This window comes from Podarcis raffonei, chromosome 15 (assembly GCF_027172205.1).
Source record: "Podarcis raffonei isolate rPodRaf1 chromosome 15, rPodRaf1.pri, whole genome shotgun sequence".
In the NCBI taxonomy this organism is placed as follows: Eukaryota; Metazoa; Chordata; class Lepidosauria; order Squamata; family Lacertidae; genus Podarcis; species Podarcis raffonei.
In genome coordinates this window covers 50478-58126 of record NC_070616.1, presented here as the reverse complement: position 1 = coordinate 58126, position 7649 = coordinate 50478, and the positions used below count along the sequence as shown (strand labels likewise).

Below are 7649 nucleotides of genomic sequence, written 5' to 3'. Positions count from 1 at the left end.
CCAGTCCAAACATACCCAGCTTCATCAACTGTTCCTCATCAGGCTTGGTTTCCAGACACCTGGTCATCTTGGTTGCCCTCCTCTGCCCACCTTCCAGCTTATCAACATCCTTCTTAAATTGTGGTGCCCAGAACTGGACATGGTCTTCCAGGGGTGGTCTGACCAAGGCAGATTAGAGTCGGACTATCACTTCCCTTGGATGTGGGTGGCGCTGTGGGTTAAACCACTGAGCCTAGGACTTGCCAATCAGAAGGTTGGTGGTTCGAATCCCTGCGACGGGGTGAGCTCCCGTTGCTTGGTCCCTGCTCCTGCCAACCTAGCAGTTCGAAAGCACATCAAAGTGCAAGTAGATAAATAGGTACCGCTCTGGCGGGAAGGTAAACGGTGTTTCCGTGCGCTGCTCTGGTTCGCCAGAAGCGGCTTCGTTATGACCTGGAAGTTGTACGCCGGCTCCCTCAGCCAATAAAGCAAGATGAGCGCCGCAACCCCAGAGTCGGCCACGACTGGACCTAATGGTCAGGGGTCCCTTTGTCTTTACCTTTATCACTTTCCTTAATCTAGACACAAGACTTCGGATGACTTCAGCCTTGCTGAAGCAGGATTTGACCCACATCCTAAACAAGGAAACCAGCTTTTGGGTTTCCTCTGGGGCATGGGGCACTGCCTTCTCCTGAGCCAAAGCATTGCTCCATCTAGCTCCATGCTGCCAACACTGGCTGGCAGCATTTCTCTGCTGCTTTTCCTTATCACAAAGAAGTCTGATCTTTTGAGGAAAGTGCGTTTGTTGCAAGCCTCCCAACAAACTGGATTGAGCCCTACTCCTGTTCCGCTGCTTCCCTGCATCTCCCTTGTTGTTTTCTCCCCCTCCTGGGCTCCTCATGGTGAATGAATTGTGAATAGCTTTAACTGTCAGGCCAGAGCTGGCCCTGGAGTCTGGACCCTGGCCAGGCAGGGGCTGGGCTTCCCCAGCTGTCACTGTCCGTGGCCCAAGGCCCTCCCTCCGTCCCTCTGCTTGGATCCAGTAGCACCTTTGGCCTCCCAGGAAAAAGCACCTCCTGAGTGTCCGTCTGTCTGGAAGAGGCCTGGGAAGAGGCAAAGATCAGATCTCCTCTCCCAGGTACTGGGCACGCCACGTGGGGGAATGGGGAGTAGTGTGCTGTGGGGTGTTTTCTCCCCCCAGGGAAATTCTGGGGCTGCCTCTGACGTTTGGGAAATGTCGGGTTTATTGGGGTGGGCATTTATGTATTTATTTCGGAAAGCAGAGACCCACAGGCAAGGACGGAACAGGATCCAGCCCACATTTGATTCCTCCTTTAGGAAATCCACGCCAAACTTCCAGACTGTTGCTGTTTCCACGCAGGATTCCAGCTCATCCCAGCAAATTCAGCTGGAGGGATTCTAGGGCGGTTTGGGGACGGGTGGGGTTCTTCCACAACCATTTCGCTTCCCTGGAAAGATTGGACTGTTTCTGCAAGGAGGAAGGTAAGGGGTCGGGCGTGACAGGCTGGGAAGGGTGTGACAACTCTGCTGGGATAGCGCTGTCGTCGGCAGAGCGGGGGGGCACTTCACCTTGGGGTCATGGGTTCGAGCCCCATGTTGGGCTGAAAGTTCCTGCATTTTAGGGGGTTGGGCTTGATGACCCCCCTTCCAACTCCACAATTCTATGGCAGCACCTAACCTTTGGAACTCCCTGCCTGTTGATACCTTTTCACCGGCCTCTTTTTGGCTAAGCCTGCTAAATCTACTTTGAGGCAAGTCTTAATCTCTTTTCAGTCTACTGTTGTTTTAACTTTACGAAAGCTTTAAATTATTATTGTTGTTGCTGTTAATTTTTCTGATTTATACTGCTATTGGTTTTTTCCAGTTTTTTTATAATCTTTGTATTTGATTTTCAAATGTATATGAATAGATGTACATACATACATCAAAAAGCAGTACAAAATCCAAATATCGAGATTATTCTGAATCTCCTGACTCCTCCCCCTCCATTCCTTCCATTGGTCCTTTTGATTCTATTTTCAACTGCTTATCAATACTTCTCCATTTTTTCATCTTCCTAAGTTAGCTATACATTCTGTTACATTACAAGTGTATTTAAAATCCTGCTAATGTTTTGACCTGTTTACAATTATTTTGCATATACATTATAAACATTTCCCATTCTTTTTAAAAAATATCTTGTCTTCTTGATTCCTGAGTTTCCCAGTTAATTTTGCCATTTTGGCCCAGTCCATCAACTTAATGTTATCGTTTTAGCTCTTTTGTAAACTGCTCTGAGGGCTCCCCCCCCCCAATAAACTGATAGGTAACTGTTAAGAAATAAATAAGTAACTCTTGTTTTGCTGCAACATCCCCACAAGCGAATCAGGATGAATTGCTCAATAAGCTGGTCATTAGAGCCCTGAGCCAGAATGTGGACCTCTTGTTCTGCCATTGAGCTCCCAAAAGAAATATTCTAGTCATCATGATTCTGCATAATGGTCACTTTCCCCAAAAAAAGGAATAGAAAAAAAGAAAGCTGCCCCAGAGTGAGTCAGAGTGTTGGGTCTGTCTAGCCCCATGTTGTTCTCACTGACTGGCAGAAGCTCTCCAGGGTTTCAGGCAGCTCTGCAGACTTGGAGATGTGGAGCCTCCTGCATGCAAAGCAGATACTCCTAGCAAGAAATATTCTAGTCCTCGTGAAGGTCAGTTCCATCCCTTTATTGTTAGACTTCCCTGGGCAGGGATCATTTTATTCTGTTGTATTTTGTATTAATCTTGTTTTTAAAGTTGTATTTCAATCAATTGTTTTATATCTGGTGTTAGCCGCCCTGGGGTATAAATAAAATATTATTATTATTATTATCATTATTATTATTGACTTACTGAGATGCTCTCAGCGATGCTTAAATGTGCATTTGCAGCTGTTAGAGGGAACTGCGAAGCCTTTTCGACACGTGGTTTAATTCTGCAAAGGCAGCTCACAAGGAAAGGTGGAAGAGTCTGCTCCAATCGGTGCAAGATTTCTGGTGACTCTCAAGGAACCTTGCGATAGAAAGCATCTCTTTGCATGTATTCTCCTCCAGCCCCCTACCCACCCACCTTCCCTTACAGCTTCTCCTCCATCTGCTGACCCTAACCACGTCTCCATGGATCTGAAACATGTCCCCGACCCACGAGAGCAGGGCTGGTATTTGGGGCTGATGGCCCCCAACGTCAAAGGCCCCAGCTTCGCCTGGCTGGACCCCTCCCGCCTCTACTGCCATCCCCAGGTACCTGATGGACCGCAGGATAGCTCAGTCAGTAGAGCAGGAGACTCTTATTCTCAGGGTTGCAGGTTTGAGCCCCGCATTGTGCTGCAGGGTTGGACTAGATGACCCACAGACCCCTTTCCAACTCTACAGATTCTATGATTAGGAGTTGAGGTGGTGCATTGCAGTGGGGGGAGGGAGTGAATGGACAGAAGTAGCTTTTGTAAGGCGAGAGCCTGGTGTGGAACCGGGCTTTTCTCAGGTGGGAGATGGGAGAAGATAAGAGGCAGTGCGGTGTAGTGGTTAGAGCGTTATCCTGGGACCTGGGAGGGACCAGGACTCAAATCCCCACTCAGCCATGAAACTCTCCCTGGGTGTGACCCTCAGCCTAACCTACCTCACAGGGCTGTTGTCAGGGCCGGATTAACCATTAAACAAAATAAGCCTGTGCTTAGGACATGGGTAGGCAAACTAAGGCCCGAGGGCCGGATCCGGCCCAGTCGCCTTCTCAATCCAGCCCGCGGATGGTCCAGGAATCAGCATATTTTTACATGAGTAGAATGTGTGCTTTTATTTAAAATGCATCTCTGGGTTATTTGTGGGGCATAGGAATCCGTTCATTCCCCCCCCCCAAATCTAGTTCGGCCCCCCACAAGGTCTGAGGGCCGGTGGGCCGGCCCATGGCTGAAAAAGGTTGCTGGCCCCTGGCTTAGGGCATCAAGGGAAAGCAAGCAGCAGAGAAATTTCCCATTGCTAGATTTACCATGGTGCTGTTGGGGGAAAAGGCTCCCAGAATAAATGAAAAAAATACATACACACACTAACAACAAAAAAATAGTAATAATAGAGATTTCCCGCCCAATTTATTTATTTATTAAATTCATATTACACGTTAGTCACCGTACAATTTCAGCACTGTACATAACATATATTAAATATACGGATTCCCCACATCTAACCCTATACCCCATTCACCTTTTATCCAAATATCCACGTGATTTCCCTCACCCACTTGCACAATGTCCTTCTCACTACATTAAAACTCTGTCGTTGTGTTCATATTTATTCATCACATTAATCAATCCTCTGTTCTAGAATCATTGCATCTTAGCTTAATGAACTCAGTCAGTACTTATCCAAAGATTTACACTACCATTCCTTTAATTCTTATTTTGATCGCATTCTAACTGACGCTGTCATCTTGGCTCATTCAATATATTCGCAGGATTTAATTTGCCACTCTGACATTGAGGGAGTCTCCTTGCTCTTCCAGTTTCTGGCCACAAGTACTCTTGCGGCCGCTGTTGTGTATAAAAAGACTCTGACCTTATCTTTAGGGATATAGTAATAATAGAGATTAATGATACGCATTGATATTGGGAATACACAGAATTAGAATGGCAACTGGAAGCTCCCATTAGAAGGGAAGATTTGTGAGCCCCTTGACGCTCCCTGAGCCACTCTCCCTCCCTCTCTGATCTCGCCAGGCCTTGCAGGACTGCGTGGAAGATCTCCTGCAAACCTTTTCGGGTGACCCCATCGACCTGGTTGCCGGCATTGACGCAATGGGCTTCATCCTAGGTGAGTCGGGGCTCGGCTTGGCCGGAGAGCAAAGAGCAACGCAGAAGCGATCCAAGGGATAAGAGATGCAGTGGAGAGTTCAACTGTGGAACTCCTTGCCACAGGGATGGCCACTGATTGCTTTAAAAGTGCATTGGGCAAAGCCATGGAGGAGAGGGCTATCGATGGCTCCTAGCCGCAATGGCTGCGCTCTGCCTCCATAGTCAAAGGCAGTAATGCTTCTGAAAATCAGTTGCTGGAAACTACAGGAGAGAGGACTCCTTGTGCTCAGATTTTTCTTGCAAGTTTCCCTTTGGGGCGTCTGGTTCTGAGAACAGCCTGCCAGACTAGGTGGGTCCCCTTTGGCCCGATCCAGCAGGACTCCTCTGTTGTTCTTATGTTCCTAAAAATGCCTCTGATCACATGCAGAGGGCATTCCCAATTACAGGTAGGTAGCCGTGTTGGTCTGCCGTAGTTGAAACAAAACAAAACAAAACAAAATAAAATAATAAAATAAAATAAAATAATTTAAAAATTCCTTCCAGTAGCACATTAGAGACCAACTAAGTTAGTTATTGGTACCAATAACTAACTTAGTTGGTCTCTAAGGTGCTACTGAAAGGAATTTTTAAATTTTATTTTGCATTCTCAATATGATGGCAAAGGACGCTGGAGTATTTTCCAAGCAGGGTTGAACTCTGGGGATTAAGTTTGGTGAAAACAAAATGAATCGATTTGGGGCTGGGGTTAGGGAGGGCATGGCGTGGCAACTCATGATTCAGGGGGCACCCCTTTGCCCTTCTCAACTCGCCCTCAGGCGCTGCCATCGCCCACACTCTCCAGAAGGGCTTTTTGGCCATACGCAAAGCCGGGCACCTGTGCGTGAAAACCCTCTCGAAGCCTTACAAGGACTACCAGGCTCGCGAAAAGGTGATGGAGATGCGGGCTGATGCCATCTCGCCAGGTGAGCAGAGATAATAATAATAATTTTATTATTTATATCCCCACCCATCTGGCTGGGTTTCCCCAGTCACTCTGGGTGGCTTCCAGTACATATAAAAACATAATTCAACGTCAAACATTTAAAACTTCCTGAAATAATACGAATAAGAATTTCCCCTTGTCCAGTTCTCCCTCCCCAAAGGAACTGATGTCTACACACAGAGAGACAGGGTCAGGGCTGGGTACCCATCACCACTAACCATTGAGCTTGCTGGCCACTGGAATTGACAGGAGCTGGGGTCCATCTACGCCCTCCTCCATCAGAGGTAGTCAATGCCTTTGTGGGCGCAGGAGGGAAGAGTTTTGCAGTTGCCCTGAGTTCCTGCCTGTGGGCAGGATCTTCTGCTGCACTTATAAATACAAATTAATGGAGGTGAATGCTAAAAATGGCTAATAAGTAGGTTTTATCTCCCCTGTCAGAGGCGGAAACCCCTCTGGATACCAGTTGCTAGAAACTGCAGGTTGGCCCCTGTGAGAACAGGAGGCCGGACTGATCCATCCGGATTCTTCTTATGGAGGTCTATTGTGATTGCAGAACCTCCATGTCTCGCAGCAGTCTACCTGTGAATACAGGCACTGGAGAACTGTGCTCAGGACCAGCTTGTGGGCTTCCCATTGGGCAGGGTTGCCGTATTTCTAGAAGTAAAAACTCAGGACGCAAAATATTTTTTTTCAGCAAACGCAAAGTATGGGAGCTTTTTCTGGGAAACGAAACTCAAAAGTTGTTGGCAATCAACCTCAAAATCCCGGACGTTTTGCCGGTTTTCCGAAATTTCCCCAAGATGCTCTTTTTGCCGTGTGGCAACCCTACGCTTCGGCCCCCTTGGGCCTGATCCAGCACTGAGGTTTCCTAGCTATTGCTCCAGATCCACATTTTTTTTTTTAACCTCTCAGGTGAGGAACGGGGTGGGGCAGAACTTGGCACACTAACCCCACCTTGCCCTCTGCCCCCTTTCTGACCAGGCCTTCGCGTCTTGCTGGTGGACCAGTGGGTCGAGACCGGGGGGACGATGCGGAGCGCCATCCGCCTGGTGGAGGAACAAGGCGGCCTAGTGGCAGGTGGGTCGGTGAGCAGGCGGCCGGGCTCGGCCCCCTTGGCATTCCTAGCAGCGATAGAGGTTGGTGGAGCCTCCAGCTGCAGGAGCAGTCTACCCTGGCTCTGAAGCTGTCGGTGATCGCTGCCTTTCCCCCAACCTTGCCTGCAGGCATTGCCGCCATCTGTGTGGAGGACAGCGAGGGCGGGCTCTGGCTGAAAGACCACTACAAGTGGGCGCATTGTGTGCCCCCCAAACTGATGCCCCAGTTCAACGCTCACCAGCTGGACTCCTTCCAGGCCTTCAACCCCAACCAAGGACCGCAGTAGGGAGGAAGGTGCACAGGAATATGCATGGCCCCCAAGGCGTCCCGCAGAGGCCCGTGGCGTCCCAATAGTGGCAAACTCCGCCTGCTTCCCGGGCCATTAACCTCCCGGATCTTGCAAGCTCGTAACTCCATACCAGTTTGGGAATCTTGCCTGCGTACCTTCCAGCTTATCTGGCACGCCATCAGAAAAAATGTTCCTTCTCCGTGTTCTTCTGCCCCGGTGTAGTTAATAAACCACCCGCTGAATCGGTGAAACTTAGAATCCGAGTTTGGAGGGACCCCGAGGGTCATCCATCCCAACCCACTGTAATCGCGGCTAAACTTTGATAGCGTAGATGTACAAAGTGCTCCACGTTGCATTAAAAAAACAAACACTGAGGTCTTGGGTGGAGATCCTGAGGTGCAGAGAGGAGAGGGGAATGTTGTGGGGAGAGGAGGGTGTTATGGAAATGTAGCGCTGGAAGGGACACCAAGGGTCATCTAGTCCAACCCCCT

General features: G+C 48.8%; 1 protein-coding gene across 1 annotated transcript; it reads left to right on the top strand.

Annotated features, from left to right (window-relative positions):
• The first annotated feature begins 920 nt into the window (after window positions 1–920).
• LOC128402379 (adenine phosphoribosyltransferase-like) lies at window positions 921–7532 on the top strand. The gene is made up of 6 exons (XM_053366435.1): window positions 921–1117; window positions 3066–3251; window positions 4718–4811; window positions 5608–5754; window positions 6756–6851; window positions 6998–7532. The coding sequence occupies exons 2-6, from the start codon at window positions 3129–3131 to the stop codon at window positions 7153–7155; spliced, it is 618 nt and encodes a 205-aa protein (XP_053222410.1). The 5' UTR covers window positions 921–1117; window positions 3066–3128; the 3' UTR covers window positions 7156–7532.
• The last annotated feature ends 117 nt before the right edge of the window (window positions 7533–7649 follow it).

Bases quoted from the DNA above. Each gene is read 5' to 3' on its own strand.
- LOC128402379 (XM_053366435.1), top strand. From the start codon at position 3,129: ATGGATCTGAAACATGTCCCCGACCCACGAGAGCAGGGCTGGTATTTG. The intron at 3,252-4,717 runs GTACCTGATGGA...TGATCTCGCCAG, and splicing joins GCCTCTACTGCCATCCCCAG to GCCTTGCAGGACTGCGTGGA. The intron at 6,852-6,997 runs GTGGGTCGGTGA...CCTTGCCTGCAG, and splicing joins ACAAGGCGGCCTAGTGGCAG to GCATTGCCGCCATCTGTGTG.